The following is a 15291-nucleotide window of genomic DNA, read 5'->3' as shown; positions in this document are numbered from 1 at the left end:
TGAAACAGTACAACTGCAGTACAGAGAAACAGTCTTACAGCAGTACTGAGAAACAGTGAAACAGTACAACTGCAGTACAGAGAAACAGTCTTACAGCAGTACTGGGAAACGGTCAAACAGTACTACTGCAGTACAGAGAAACAGTCTTACAGCAGTACTGAGAAACAGTCAAGCACTACTACAGCAGTGCAAACAGCACTATGGCAGTAGAAGAAACAGTCAAACAGCACCACGTTGTAGCTCTTCAGTGATAGAGCATCTGTCTCTGAGCGCGAGGAGGACCCTGCAGACTGTGGGGCTGCTGGAATAGGATGCTATGGTCAGGGCACGGCTGGACAGGCCTGGTTTCCTTCCCCTGACTGAACGCTGGGTCCTGTTTCCATTTTACCACCCACCCTCCCTCTACTTTCAGCGCTAGGCTAATCTGACAAACTGTTGAAGTAGTAATTGTGCCAGACCCAGCTGAGCCTAGTTCCTCCCTCCCCCCACCTCCTCCCCCCCACGCTCACAGAACCCCTCGCCGCCCGCCGCTGAGACTCTCCTCGCAGCCTTCGCCTCCTCCTCCTCCTCCTCCTCCACCTCTCTCTCCCTTTCACTTTGGGTAATAAAGGGATTTGCGCGCAACAAAAGGGTCCGCACAACACAAAACAGGAGCCCCACAGCTGTCTCTCCATCTGCGCCCGGCTGCCAGGATCTCCCGCACGCAGACCTACAGCGGAGCCCGGCCGCCGCGCAGCTCGGGGAAACGCTCGCCCGCCCGCCGGGGGGTCTCCCGCCCGTGGACCTCGCCGCGTTCGACCCGCGGGCGCCCGGTGAGTGTCGCGCCCGCGTTCCGGCCCTGCGTGCTCCTGGAAGACAGGTCCAGCTCCGGCTCTCACAGGTTCCACAGACAGACACACACACAAGGAAACCCATTACACACAGGCTCTCTCTCTCTCTCTCACTCTCTCTTTCTCTCTCTCTCTCTCTCATACACACACGCACACACAGAGGGGAGGAGGAAGAGAGAGTTTCTGTCCCGGCTGCAGCATCTCCCGGCAACACACAGTGGGACAGAGGGACGAGGGCCAGGCAGTACTCAGGTAGGTGCTGTGAGGTAGAGCAGGTCCTACAGCAAGTAGAATGTATGTGTGCATGTGTGTACGTGTCTGTGAAATGCTAAACTGTGCTGTTTTCATTGTTGAATTTGACATGTTGGGATTTGGGAGAGCAGTGGGATGTGGTGTAATTAGGCTACTGGAGCACTCAACGCTGAACCAGAGGTTCATGGGTCATGTGGTACTTTCATGGTTCCTCATTCCAGTCCGTATCTAGCAGTGCAATGAATATCAGTGAAACTGCACAATACATTATATGTGTAGGTAAATCAAATGTCCAGAGCACTTGCCTTTTGCCTTGATCTGTATTTTCCCTGCTTTGCTGGCGCTGCCGCGGCGTAGGATTTATGCTGCCAGAAAGAGGCTGTAGCGCGACCGTAGTGTCAGGGCATGCCGCTTTCCTGACCACGCAGGGATGACTGGAATCCGTCGGCGAAAGGGAACCTCTTATCGGAACATTGGATAGGCTTTCAGCGCAGTGGAGATTACCATAGAAAAAGGGGCAGAAAAGAATAACCGTGACAGGACCTATAACACAGAATTCATTCAATCACATCAATCGCATCAGACCACGCTTGTGTTAAAATCCATTTCGCCATCAATCGCTCTTCGAAACCTGCGAGTGGACGGTTCGTCTTTTTTTTCTCTTCATTTCTATTGTGGAAGCAGGCACTCTTTTTTTAAATATACTACTAAAAGAGCCGAGCACCCTCCACTATTGACAGGCAACAGTAAAGAATGCTTTTCATTGCTATCCACCGGGAGTAATAAGGTCATTTATATTCTCCCGCACTTGATGATTTAAGAGCGCAGCTGAGGTGTCCAGGCTCCTCGCTCAGGCACTGTTCTAGCCGAGGGGTCGTATAAAGCGCGTAACGTTCTGATTCATTACTGGCTGCAACACTGTTTCACGTGATTCGTCGCTGTAACTCACTCCAGATAAGTCATCTATATCCAGCTCCGCGAACCTAGCCTATGAGATGTTGAAACGTTCACCTTTAACGCGTTCATTTGTTTCACCGTCTTAAAATATGCGGTTTCCTTTCTTTGCATTTTAAAAGGCTGAATCCACCCGAGGCACACAAGAACTTCAAAGCAGTCCTTAAACAACGAATCTGATGTAGGCTAGTGATCCTTGCTTGTAGCATTATTTTCTCTCATATTCAAGTGTGTGCATATATATGCGTGTATGTAAGTCCTAAGTCGTTTGACATTTTCACCTATGATACATAAGGAAAGTAGTAAAATACATACAGCTTTTACATAACATGAACATAACCGAAATTAATACACCAAAAAACGTATAGAAAATGTGTTCATCCTTTCCTTTCAGTTCCACTGAAATTATTCCAGAGACACTTAATAATGATCAAAAAACTTGGTGGACTGGTGCTTTGGCCAGCATCTGCCGAATATAAATGGTAAATTCTATATATGTAGATTTTTGATTTAGTGACCTTGATTAAATTTCTACAACTGCATATTCTAAATCTTAGTTTCTTACTCGGTGTTACACTAGAACTGGGCATATAGCTTTACAATCTTGTATGAACATGGCATTAAAGAGAGAACAGCGAGCGCAACCTATTACCTCTAATGAGTTCCAGATGAACCAGGCTCTAAATTGCCTGGTTATATAAGCATTGTTATTCCAACTAATAAAAATTCTTCAGATATCTGGTTTATTTTAATCCTATTTTCAGAGTAAAGAAAGACTTCAAACATTTGCTGAAAACTTCAGACTTTCACTTGCATGTTAATGTGCCCGGCAATTCCCTCAGTAGCGACCTGTCCGTCTTCATCTCACAGTGATAATGATCACCTCTGTGGAGACCTCATTTACAGTGAAGAGAAACTACAGTACCTGTCGAAATGACTAATCTCAGCTTTAAATGTTAATGAGAGCAAGTTCACCACTCTCACCATAATCTTTGTTGTCCACTTATTTCATATTGTAGATAAAATAAAAACTATATCTCTCTCTCTCACACACACACACACACACACAACCTTACATACATAGATTGTAAATCATAGATGGACCATACCTTGGTGCATCATAAAGGAACTTTATTGGAAGGGCCAGTGAACACCAGATACAGTTAAACCGCATAATAAATATTCTGTTAAGGCACTGGGAGAGTCTCCCGGGGGGTATGAATACATTCATGGCAGCAACACCTACAATGACGGCCTACACGATCCCAGCTGTGCAGAGCAGGCGCTGAGGAGGGGTAAGCATGAGCCACTTCGAGAGCGCTCGCACTGAAGCAGCATCTCCCTTCCCACGCTCCCGAAAAATCCGCCCCGGGCAAAATATGCCCCCAATTCACTCGTCTAATCTCATGACAGAGGGCTGTGCTGAAATGGGGGTGAGTGAGTGGCGGGGGGGGGGGGGCGTGTGGTTAGAACCAGGGAAGTTTTTTTTCTCTTTTTTCCTCACTGAGGAATTGTTTGCTGACTCCACCACACTGACAAGTGGAGTGGATGAGAGGTTGAGAAAGATAAGTCCGAAATTCCACTCTGGATTTTTATTTTTATTTGAGTACAATAAGCTGAGAGGGGATTGTCATTGACGGGTTGTCGTTTTGCCTACTCTCTTCTCTGACTGGCTGTGTTCTAGCAGTGCTTCTCTCCTATTCAGTATCCTCTAATATTGTCTAATATCAGAACGTTCAGACAATGTTTGGTTTCTTCAGGATATTTGTAGCATTAGATTCATTTTGATGGAAAATGCCTGAAAAAAACATTTGTGCTTGCATTGTGGTGTCACTTTTATCACTGCTTTCTGAATATCTCAGCCAAATCACAAAGATCTCGCTACATATTTTTCATATTTACGTGTGTCAAAATTCTGTGATATTAGGCCATCTTTGCATTAATGTCACTTCTCAAATCTCACCATTCTCACCAAATAGTGGAAGTGTGATATTTAAAATCTTTTACACAAGGTGACGCGTGAAAACCTTTGTTGGAGAACGACAGTTGGCCAGGCAGTCGACATAAACATCTGCACCAGAAATGCATTAAAAAGTGCATTTGCGTAAAGTGAAAAACCAAAGAAAGTGCGCATTAAAATGCCTCCTTTGGGACCTGGGAAGGCTTTGTGGCCATTCATGGATGAGAGAGTGGAGAGTGCCCGTAAAATATCCTGTCATGTCTTCTCACATCACAGCCTCACACATTGTCACTCCCTCAGTGCATGCTAACTGCATTATTAATCTGTTTCATACAGCATCATCCCATTATTGCTCATAATCACACACACATTACGTACACGCACACACACACACGCATATGCTCTGTGTGTAAATACGCATGGGATCGCACGCATGTACGGCACGGACAAGATGGCGTGAAGATCGGTTATGTGCTGCTCTGAAGGTTGGCAACTTCTCAGGAATTAATCTATTGTGCTGCATGTTGCTGTCAGGTTGCTTTCGCCTATAAAACGTGGCATTGTGGGGCATTTTTGTGGTCAAACAAGATAGCGGAAGCTATTTGCCTGAAGGGCACGGATTTAATTAGAACCGTGGTCTGTCCCTAATGAGGGGCTCGATCCTTCTTAATGATGAGGGTGGTATTTATATCTACGGGCAGGTACATTTATAGGGCATACAAAATCCAGTTGGGGGGGGGTGGATTAGCTGCTTCCATCACTGAGCCGGTAACGGGCGTGCAGTTGCCAGGCAATGGATGGGGCTTGCTCTGGGTCTGATGGGACATTTTCCTCACATCTGCTTTTCCTTTCCCCATTTCGCTTTCCATTGTTATTCGTGACTCAGGGCCATGACTCCTAGCCCCGCCCCTCCTCTCTCTCTCTGCGGAGGGGGTGCGGAGGACGGAGCGGGGTTCGAGGGAGACTGGAAGGTCTGAAGGAGCTGGCAGTCGCGCGCTTATCTTGTCAATAAAGTCCCAGCCACCCTCCCGCTCAAAGAGCCTCACCGCTGTCCAAGAACTATGCGGCGGCTACCTCGGGACTAGCTTTCGGAGTGCGCGCAACGACGCGAACCGCTCTGAGCGAGGGTTCAGGAGCTTAGCACGTCGCTACGCTCTTCGTCACCCACGTCATGATTCGCCGCCCGGCGATAGCCTCCCGGCCCTATCGGCCTCGTTTCCCGTAATAGTCCGCGTCGTCACCGAACGCCGCCTTTTAACCCAGCCGCCATTTGCAGAACCGGGGGGGGGGGGGGGGGGGGGGGGGGGGGAGTTCTGCGATGCGGCTCCCGAAAACGGCAGGTGGCCAACTCTCTGTTTACCCTCAGCAAATTATCTGGGGGGGGGGGGGAAGCTGAGTTAATTAGTTAATATGCATCCATTTCTAAGGAAAAGATTTTCTCAAATAGGCAGAGCAAATTTAATATTTGCGTGAGATTGTAAGTTTGTGGCGGGGAAAGGAGACGTGCGGTGCCTCTCTGCCTCAGCGCTGAGGAGATGAATCCCTCTCTCCGTTCCCGAGCCGGCGTGTGCGAGCCACGGCAAGCCGCCGTGGCTCCCAGCCTAACGCGCTGTTGCTAAGGAAATGGGTGACACCGGTGGATCTGTGCGCGCTGCGTTCTGAATCCTGCCACTCTCTGCTTCTCTTTGTGCGTGTGTGTGTGTGTGTTTAGAAACCACGGCAAACAGCCCGGCGCAGCGCAGAGCCCTCCTCGCACCGGCCAGAAGGTAAGGCTTTACCGAACATTTTATGCTTCTGTCATCGTTCTGTCTATCGGCCTGTTCCCTGTCTGTGCGTGAGGGAAAGCAGCCGCATTGGCGGGGTGAATATCGCATCACTCTCTGTAAAAGGCTGTGGTTGGCTGGCTGGAATGAGATGGAGAAAAGCTTGTACGCGTCTGAACGGTGGGTGATGGAGTGTTTCCGCAGAAGCAGTTACCTGCAGATGTTAACGTGAAGCGAACTGTGACGGGACAGACCGCCAAGCCTCCCCCACACCCGCCTCCACCCCCACCCCCGCCCCCTTCCACTGTAGAGCTCTGCGGCTTTAAACACGTACACCAGGCCTCACAAAACCCAAAAAGTCATTCCTCCTCTTCAGTAGTCGGTCAGCCGAACCGGAACGTGCGGTCAAAAACAAAGGTGAACTGAACACGTTCCATTAAAAGAAAAACAAGAAAAAAAAGAGACGTTTGCCAGTGAGCGGTCCTCGCTTCTGGTCTGTCTGACCGTCACGCTCGCTCAGTCATTTCTCTTTGCCCCCCCCCTCACCCCCCCACCCCACAGCCCGCCGCTGAGGAGTAATCGGCCATCACGTCCCTCGCCAGATCAACCGGGTGAGACGGAGCCGAGGCCAGCCGGCAGGAGGTGAGGCGAAGGTCGGGTCGGAGGAGGAGGAGGAGGAGGAGGGGGGGGGGCGGCGGCGGCGAGGGGCGGCGGGCGGGATGGCGTCCGCCGGCATGCAGGTCCTCGCCTTCGTCCTGGCCCTGCTGGGCGTCTTCGGGGCGACGGTGGCCACCCTGCTGCCCAACTGGAAGGTGAGCGCCGACGTGGGCTCCAACATCATCACCGCCATCTCGCAGATGCAGGGCCTGTGGATGGACTGCACCTGGTACAGCACCGGCATGTTCAGCTGCACCCTCAAGTACTCCGTCCTCTCCCTGCCGGCCTACCTGCAGACGGCCCGCACCACCATGGTCCTGTCCTGCGTGCTGGCCGCCCTGGGGCTCTGCCTGGCCTCCCTGGGCCTCAAGTGCACCCGCTGGGGGGGCGGGCGGCAGGCCAAGGGGCGCACGGCGGTGGCCAGCGGGGCCTGCTTCCTCCTCTCCGGGCTCCTCTGCCTGGTGCCCGCGTCCTGGTTCACCAACGAGGTCATCGCCAGCTTCCTGGACTCCAGCGTGCCCGAGAGCAGCAAGTTCGAGCCGGGCGGCGCCGTCTACGTGGCCTTCGTGTCCGCCGGGTTCCTGTTCGCGGGCGGGTCCATCTTCTGCACGTCCTGCCCGGGGAAGAGGGAGGGGCCCCAGGAACTGCTCCTGTCCTCCCCCGACAAACTCCTCCAGCAGCAGCAGCAGCTGCAGCAGCAGCTGCGTCAGGCGCACCGCCCGCCCCTCCGCCAGGAACAGCCGCGCCCGGACCAGCCCGCCCAGGATCAGCCGCGCCAGGACCAGCTGCAGCCGGATCAGCGGCAGCAGGATCAGCTGCTCCAGGACCAGCAGTGCTGCGGCACGCTGCAGCCCCCTCCCCAGGAGAGCAAGGCCGGCTACAGCCTGCAGGACTACGTCTAGCCCTCTTCGTCTCTGTGGAAACGGCGCAGGGCGACCTGGCGAACTTCGCACCCATGAAAGGACGTGACAGGAAGAAGAGAAGGATGAGAGACGGCTTCTCCTTCACTCGCAACGTCTCTCTTTGTTCTTTACAACAGGCGGAGGCGGGTGTAAGTATTCCCAAAATCACGGAACGGACAGATTTGGGACATCGTCTGGTCGGGCAGAAGGGGAAGCTTAATCTGCACACCTCCGCCATTGCAATCAAGTTCCTTGGGAACAGGTTTCACCGACTGCAAGAAAGCATTGTTCGCTTTTACATGACCAAGGACTGGACAGAAAACGCAGTCATTTAGCAGCTTAAGAACCCAGAATAACCTGTCATTCAAGCCGGCAATACGTCAAACAGATGCAATATATGGAAACTGTGCTTAGCAAAATTGTAGTTTTGAACCATCTGCTAGTGTTGTAGTTTTAAATTAATATTTTATTTAGATAGCAAATAGAATAATGAATGTTCTGTGACCGCATGCTGTCTGGAGCATGTCAATAATGCAGAGGAATGCCTGGTAGATTCTGAGACTTGCTATAGCTACCCACTCCTGTACCTAAAGCTGTGTTTGTGCGCCACAAAAAAACTGTTTGAAAATGAAAAGTTAGAAGCAAAAAATGGATGCCAATCTTGAGACATACGCACACATACAGAAAATTCTGAAAAACAAATGTCTTTTAGTGCCAGCATAGAATATGACACAACAGGGAAATGGTCTGAAATAGTGATGTACTTTCCCCATCCCTTAAGTTCCCTTTGGCTGAACACACACAGCTCTCCTGTTTTTACACGCACTCGTACACTTTCGCTCTCAGACTCAGACACACACACACGCCCACACTGAGGAATGTGCTTTCCCTTTACACTCTTGCCATCCTCAGCGCCATGGTAACGGAATCCCGAAACCAAACATCTTTTCTTTTTTTTTCTCCGAGCCCATCTGTGCAATGTGTCAGTACGGTGGGGGGACTGCCATCCAGACCAATTCTGTGAGCCAGTTAACTGCAGCAATCTGCTTTGCCCAAATAAGGGAACCTGTGTTTGGCCACACAGGCCCCTCACTGGCTTCACATGTGCAGAGCTGAGTTCTCTTACCTCTCTCACTCATTCTGTGGCTTTCCACCAAAACCCCATCCATACCTGTGAACCAGTGTGAACCTCACCACAGAAAACCTATCCTTACCACTCCATTTCCAAACCTACCATTGCCATATTAACTATCAACCTGTTCTAAAAAGCCACAGAGGGTTTTTAAATACAAGGTGAATATTTTATTTTTGGATGACGGTCATACATGGGTTGGACCTGGCTGTAGCATTGCACTCATTTCAATAATAATAGTTGCCAAAGATTCATATGCTGTTACGTGACGTGTTCATATGTCGCAGATAATTTGGTCTCTGAAAATAATTTAGCCGAGGGGAAGCTCTGGTTGTACATCTACTTAGAGCCATTTAATGTCCATTTAATGTTCAAAACATACTCAGTGTCCATTTCATGTACAAAACAAATGCCTTCATATCAGTTTCACTCTCCAGTTTCATGTCTGTGATGAATCATAATAGTATGTTGAAAATAATAATGCATAAGAAAATGTGAAATACTGGCTTATCCTTTAACTTTGCAATGCAATATTATCTTGGATGTTGTACTGAAATAATATGCACTTGCATGAATATGCTCTCTCTTTCACATACACGCACTCACACATTCATACACATGCACATACGTACACACACACACTCAAACACACACTCTCTCTGATACACACACATGCACACACACACACACTCTCACATATACATACACATGCACACACTTACACACTCACCCACACACACGCGCACACACACTCTCACATACACGCACGCACACTGACACACACTCTCTCTCTCTCGCACACACACACACACACACACACACACACACACACTTTCGCTCCTATGTCAGGGGTATTGCGGTTTGCGATGACTCTGGGCTCAGGAGTGCGAGAGCAGAGCCAGGCCTGGCACTGCTGGGTAGCAGCCTGTCACACAGACTGGCCTTTGCCCCCTGTACAAATTCTTCCCACGCACGGACAGATGGCACCAGCCAGCCTCGGCCCCGCCCTGCAAGGACTCCACCAGGGCCCAGGCTGCTAAGCGAGACGAGTGGCAAGGATCCATGGGAAAGCTCAGGCCGGGCCATCACATGACCAGGCAATGGTGGCCTCCAAACAAAACAACAACATCTAAATCAAATAATATTTGAATGCGGACTGAAAGCAGCTTCAACTCACATAAAATAATTGTATAGTTTTTTTTTTCCTCTTCTTGCCAACTTCAGAGATTTTCAGTTGTGACAATCTCCCTGCTTTCATCTCTTCAAAGCTTACTGATGCACAAGGCACATAAACAATTCAGCTTCTGCGGGATTAGGGGAACATCCCAGTCTTGTGCGTGCCTTCTGAGGATTTCTAGAATGTATATATCATGCTTTGGTTTGGTTTTCCATTCATAATCTTTCTACCAAAGTACTTCCTGATTATTTCGTACCAGTGCCATTCTCCTTTAGGTTTCGTGGAGGGACAACGCATTCCGAGTCTCATTTCAATATATGCTCATGCAACTCTTCTTTATAAGAAGACAAGTCGTTTACACTTTCAGTAGTGTAACATTTGCTCAAGAACAGATTGTCTCGAGAAGATGATAACCATAGAAGGCTCCTGTCAAAATCGCGTGAACGGCCTTAGTCTATTATCTACCGGCTGTACAGTGTACAATAATGCAGACGGCAGGCGCTGCTCATGGATACAGTAACTCCAAATTACACTGCAGCGAATGAGGTAGCCTAAACCTGTGGACTTCAATACAGACAAGTGGGCAGAGCACAACGAATGAGATGAATTGTTACTTTTCTGAAGTGGCTTATGCGCAGTACGGCTTTTGTATGCGACTGATTTTCGTTTGTTTTATTTGCAGAGAATTTACGGGCAGTTGAAACACGTCCCTGTCATTGCAGTATGCTTGTTGCAAGTTGTTATATTTTTACTATCAATAAAATTATTTTGTGGAAATGAACCTATGTGCAGCAGGTATTGAACCATCCCTCAGATCTTCTGTGTCAACATTGCCTGCCGTTATTAAAATCATGGGTCTTTGCAGACAGAAGCACTACAAGATCCTGTAATACTGTTTATATTACAACCTGCATGAAACATCATAAAACCATTTCTTATACCGAAGCGGAATAAGAAATTATATACATAATTCAATAATGAAATAAGAAAACATGGGAGTCGAAACAAATCTAAAATCACCTTTTAGGTTTTTTAAATTCAATCCCTGCCATTGAACTGGCTGTTTAATAAATATTTCTGATATTTATTATTTTATGTTATTTATTTCCATCCTTTTGCACAGAACGCAACATAAAGGATATTCTGTAATACAGCGACATGCGCGATAACACATTCGGTGAAAGTTTTTATACGTGATCAGACTGCTAATTCGCAGATTTGGTTGAAATCAGTGAGGGCAAGGGTAGGGTCAGCAGGTCATTTTGGGAGCCTGCATCCCATAGATGCCTCAGATTAGCAAGGTGCTCACAAGGTGACACGCACACGCAAACACACGCACGAGTGTCACTCGTTTTAAACCGGTTTTAGAAGCTTTGCTTATTTTTACATAAATTATGCCGTACAACCTGGGTAATCTGAGTTACCCGTCATTCTGCAAGTGAAATTCTTTCCGTTAACAAAAAGCAACTGTTATTTTATTCTCTTCCAGAAGGATTTTGTTTATTCTCAGGACCATGAAAATGCCATTTCTGGAACAAATAATAACTGTTCTGCAATACAAAAGGTAAGAATAAAAGGTTCCCTTTTCAGAAAGCAGTTTTGAGAAATCTAACTTAGGAACTTTCTTTATTCTGTGCAAATACAAGTACTCTCAAGCATTTATCCTGTTGTATAGCAAAATATCAGAAGGAAGAGCATTCTTATGTTAACTCATTTTCTAAAGAAATGTCAAATAAAGCCACATAATTCTAAGCTCTTAAATACGTGCAAGGAAACTTATTTCTGTCTTGTGAAAATGCTAGCAAGACTGACCCAACTTTGTGCATAACTGACACGTCTCCATTTTCCTTTCAGAAATTTAACCAAACCTTCATTATGACTCATCTCTCACAGCTCCGATTGCAAACCATCATCAGCAATCCCTTCTCTGGTCACTCTGTTTTTTCACTTCCAATCAATGAACTCACACTGCTAACTCTTGCATGATGTAATGCAAGCCAGTTCAGTCCGCTGTCAATACACACATATGATTCAATTCAGTAAACTGGAATTGATTCATTACTATAGGAAATCAATTACATTACACTGCCATTTGCTTTAGCCTGAAATGTGATCACTGTAACATCTATACACATATAGTAGCCGACAACATCAGCAATACACACAAATTCTCCCCACGTCATCATTCAACATGCATTAGTGCAGTATGTTTCCCCCCGGCGCGGCAAACACACAGCCTCTCCTTCCACCATCAGAAAACACACAGAGGCTGTCAGCAGGGCACCAGGATGCATAAAACATTCACAGCTCTCCGCCTTAAAGACTGACTATTGTGCGGAACTAATGGAGAAGCTAATGGAAGTAAATGCAAGCAAGTCATTAGCTGTGATTAACCGTGCATTTTGGATTAATGAGGCCCTTACAGATGCATTTGCTGAACCAAGAACGCACAGGAAGGGTCGGCCAGCTCCTTCCGGCTTGGCACGACACTCGGCTTTCCTTGAACGTCATGGGGCTTCAGGTCACTGCATAGAAAAAAGCAGCGTTGTCACGGTTCCCCCCATACCTGGGGTCGCGTTAAAAATTCTGACCGCGTTTCCGCACCCACCGACACATCGCGCTGAAGGTAATTCCTTGTGACACCCAATTCCTTCGCCCCTGTGTCTGCGAGGCATTTTCTGTACTCGACGCAATCCTCTTGAAGGACCAGGTTTAACTGGTCTCTGTGCAATAATTTGGGCTTGGAGCTGGGTCCTACAGTTGGCGGGTCCTGCGCCAGGGTCTTCTGGGCTGCAAATGAAAGAAACACACAGGCATTGAGCTAGCAAGCTGCAAACTGCAGAGAGGAGCCAGATGGTAAGCCGATACAAGAACAAAGACTATAGCGTTTCTTTAGATTAGGTTTTTTTCAAAATTATAGCTGAAGCTGAAAAAAAAAAATATAGAATGTCTCATTAAAAGATTCGAAGCCTGATTTTAATTCTTCCTTTCTTATTTTGAACAAAAGTTTCAGGGGATAGATCTCTGACTTTCATTCTTTAAATTGTTTCCCTTTGGGTTGGGGTGCTCGCATACTTTATCAAAAGGCCAGCCATACTGAGCAGTATATTTGATACTGGAAGTTGTTCTGTCACGTTACTACTGCCAGCATAACGTGATCATTTCACAATATGCAATGGTGCTGTAGGCAGTTTTGAACATGGGTGAAGTCATTGAACTATCTGTTGTGTTTTTTTTCAATGGAATAGGCTGGAGCAGTGGTTCTCACACTCGATCCTGGGGGACCCCTGTGGGTGCTGGTTTTCCTTCTAACCGCAACTGCACTCCCTAAATTATAACAAGCTGTTAATTTTTCTTAATTAGACACTTCATGTTTTTAGGGATTTGAAGGACCCTCTTTAGCCACACTGTGTAAGTAATAGCTATGCCGTGAAGAATGAAAGTCCCATGTTCACATTGTGTCGTATTGTACTGCAAATGATTGGTTAAAAAAGAGAAAAATTTTTAAACTGGTCCAATTAAAGACAGGCGAATCCATAGGCTTCTAATTAGAGTACATCTTGCCACTGAAACTAACTATTTGGTAGATAATGAAGAATTCAAACTCAAAGCAAATTATAACAAGCCAAACCTGCATAGTGTTAATAAATTTCAGGAAATAAATTCTCCAAGAACTTAAACACATGTTCAACAACCTTAATCAAGCAATTGATTGGCTGCAGACAGAAAAAAAATTCAACATACATAGGGGTCCCCATTTTAACCCTAACAGTACAAATCATTAAGTCCAATTTCAGTCCTCTTTCAGATTCCATGATAAAAACCAAAGGAGACCACAATTTTGTTATTACAGCTCCTAGGATCTGTAACAGCCTTCTTGAAGAAGTTAAGAAGCAAATTAATACTTTTAAGACAAATTTTTATATACTTGCTTTTAACTGTGTATAATTTCAATATTTATCTTTTATTGTAGTAGTAGTATTAGATCTTATTCCTTTTCTTTTTCTTCTACTTATTTTTAAAATATTATTATTATTATTATTATTATTATTATTATTGTTACCTAAAACAGACACCATGCAATAGCATGCTGTACAAAGATGTCACAAACTATAAATGGTTAATTGCAAATTGTTGCATGTTGATTTTTCTTTCCCCCCACGGGGCAATTTTGTATGTGTTTTAAATGTGATTTCCCTCTTGCATTAACTGTGCAGGTTGAAAGTGTAAGCTGGCAGGTCTTTACTCTGGTTATTTGGGAACATGTCTTCAGGGTGACACTCTAGACAGTGTGGGTAATCGCTGGGGACAGAACCCTTCAGAGCCAATCACTGTCACCGGCGAGGACCGGAAGCGTCCTCACAACAAAACGACTGACGAATGACGTGACTTCAGAACGGGCTTCATTTGTGGGTTTCTTTTCTTTCTCTTTTCTCCTTCTTTCCTCTTTTGCACTTCGGGCTTTACTGCGTCTATAACAACAGGGACTGGAAGCATCGTATGGGTTTGATATTAAAAGATTTTTCATTTTTCAGATTTGTCTTTGCCTTTCTGTTGATTTTGACGTAATGCTGTTCGCCTGAGGTTGAGGCAAAAGTGCTTTGGCAAATTACAAAGCGTGATTCCTGTCTGATTTTTCAGCAGCTCCAGCGACATAAAATTACATTGCAAGCAAATCTATTGATGTGATGTTCCCAAAACAGTACTTCTGAGACCTCCACTTCTGCTAACTGTATGGTCATACTGGCTTCAAACTACTGATAACTATGTATTCGGCAAACATATATTATGCTATGATCTCTCAGAAATCTCATGAGAATGTGTGTGTGAGCTAAGCATGAATCTTACCAAGAACATCCTGTATTAAAGTGCACACTGCCGTACTGTGGTTTAAACACTCCACATCTCCGGGGAGCTGGAGGCAGCTGCGCATTATCATGAAAACCTTTACCTGCACTTACATGTTCAAAAGGCTTACTGCAAGTACACCATAATTACTGAACCAATGGAGTCAGTCTTCAGGGAAAACAAGCAGAGGATTTGTGACAAAGGATGTGAAAGTATTCCATTCGTCTGGACGCTTTCTTCCATTTTATGAGAACAACAAACAACGATTACCGATGCAGTACTGAAAAATAGTGATCATTTTTAAAATGACTTCATTCTATGTGTGTGGCCAGCCTACACCAGCACTGAGAACTGCTAACAACAACATTCTCAGATAAAGTTAAAGTCCTTGAAAGGAACAATGAATTTTCCCCACTAAAGCACTCAACATAACCCATTCGTTTTTTAAAACAGTTACTTTTTTCTGTCTTTTGGAGGAGTCATTAAACCGAGGTCCTGAATCACTAATTAAAGTGGTGGCACTTTTCGAAAGAGCAGGAATTTAATTCTGGTGACCAAATTCCTACCAAACTGGGTCTCTACCACTGGGTCTCTATTTAATCATCCATAACATCTGCCTGGCTGCTCAGTCACTATAATTGCCTACCCACATTGACTCCCCAGGTACTGCAAAAGCAATTGAGCTGCCTTGTTAACTAAAGGTAAAAAAGAAGATATGATTCATGTGTATCTAGCAATCCAACAAAATAAATTATTCTTAGATTCAAGCTGCTATACAGTAAGTAAATAATACTTGATTTGATCACACATTAAAAT

General features: G+C 46.1%; 1 protein-coding gene and 1 long non-coding RNA gene across 4 annotated transcripts; both read left to right on the top strand.

Annotated features, from left to right (window-relative positions):
• Positions 1-515: 515 nt before the first annotated feature.
• LOC118230229 lies at positions 516-6463 on the top strand. 3 transcript variants are annotated; one of them, XR_004765810.1, is made up of 4 exons: positions 516-859; positions 991-1082; positions 5708-5762; positions 6321-6463. It is a non-coding gene; the product is annotated as an uncharacterized LOC118230229 (long non-coding RNA). The 3 variants fall into 3 exon arrangements; XR_004765809.1 differs by having other exon boundaries at positions 518-812; XR_004765808.1 differs by having other exon boundaries at positions 525-1082.
• Positions 6458-8950, top strand: LOC118230228 (claudin-20-like). The gene has a single exon (XM_035423047.1). The coding sequence runs from the start codon at positions 6479-6481 to the stop codon at positions 7316-7318; it is 840 nt and encodes a 279-aa protein (XP_035278938.1). The 5' UTR covers positions 6458-6478; the 3' UTR covers positions 7319-8950.
• The last annotated feature ends 6341 nt before the right edge of the window (positions 8951-15291 follow it).

Source organism: Anguilla anguilla, chromosome 6 (assembly GCF_013347855.1).
Source record: "Anguilla anguilla isolate fAngAng1 chromosome 6, fAngAng1.pri, whole genome shotgun sequence".
Classification (NCBI taxonomy): Eukaryota; Metazoa; Chordata; class Actinopteri; order Anguilliformes; family Anguillidae; genus Anguilla; species Anguilla anguilla.
This window is presented reverse-complemented; position numbering and strand designations above follow the sequence as displayed.